The sequence below is a fragment of the Bison bison genome, unplaced genomic scaffold, assembly GCF_000754665.1.
Source record: "Bison bison bison isolate TAMUID 2011002044 unplaced genomic scaffold, Bison_UMD1.0 scf7180017846740, whole genome shotgun sequence".
In the NCBI taxonomy this organism is placed as follows: Eukaryota; Metazoa; Chordata; class Mammalia; order Artiodactyla; family Bovidae; genus Bison; species Bison bison.
Window position 1 is genome coordinate 1 of NW_011477313.1, and position 410 is coordinate 410.

General features: G+C 70.5%; 1 protein-coding gene across 1 annotated transcript in view; it reads right to left on the reverse strand.

The window, feature by feature from the left end:
* Positions 1 to 212: 212 nt before the first annotated feature.
* The window catches only part of ELFN1 (extracellular leucine-rich repeat and fibronectin type III domain containing 1), a 4,904-nt gene continuing 4,706 nt past the window's right edge, over positions 213 to 410 (reverse strand). Inside the window, exon 3 of the mRNA XM_010840631.1 lies at positions 213 to 404. Within this exon, the coding sequence (XP_010838933.1) occupies positions 226 to 404 (179 nt within the window). The 3' untranslated portion in view covers positions 213 to 225. The remainder of the gene's footprint in view (positions 405 to 410) is intronic.

The window sequence follows — 410 nt, forward strand, 5'->3', positions numbered from 1 at the left end:
ACACGCTCAGCCACGCGCCCCTCCCGTTCGGCCTGCCGGTGCCCCCTCCCCACTTTGCCCGCAAAGCCCAGGGCTTCAGCAGTTGCGGGGGGTGTGTGTGTGTGTGTGTGTGTGTGTGTGTGTGCGCGCGCGCACGCGTGTGCACCGTGAGTCTCTGTGCGTGTGTGCGCGTGCGCCGTGAGTCTCTGGGTTAGCTGCAGTGTCCTCTGGCCGCGCGCGGCCCGCTCAGGACTTGTGCTGCGCAGACACGCCCTTCCAGTAGTCCAGGATGTCGTGCAGGTCCTCGTCCTTGGCGAACTGCACCTTCCGGCGCAGCGCGTGGCCGGCCGCCACGCACTCCCCGGCGTCCCGGTGCCGCGGGCGGCTCAGTCTGAAGCGGGCCCAGAGGCTGCGGGAGGCGCGGCAGGCGT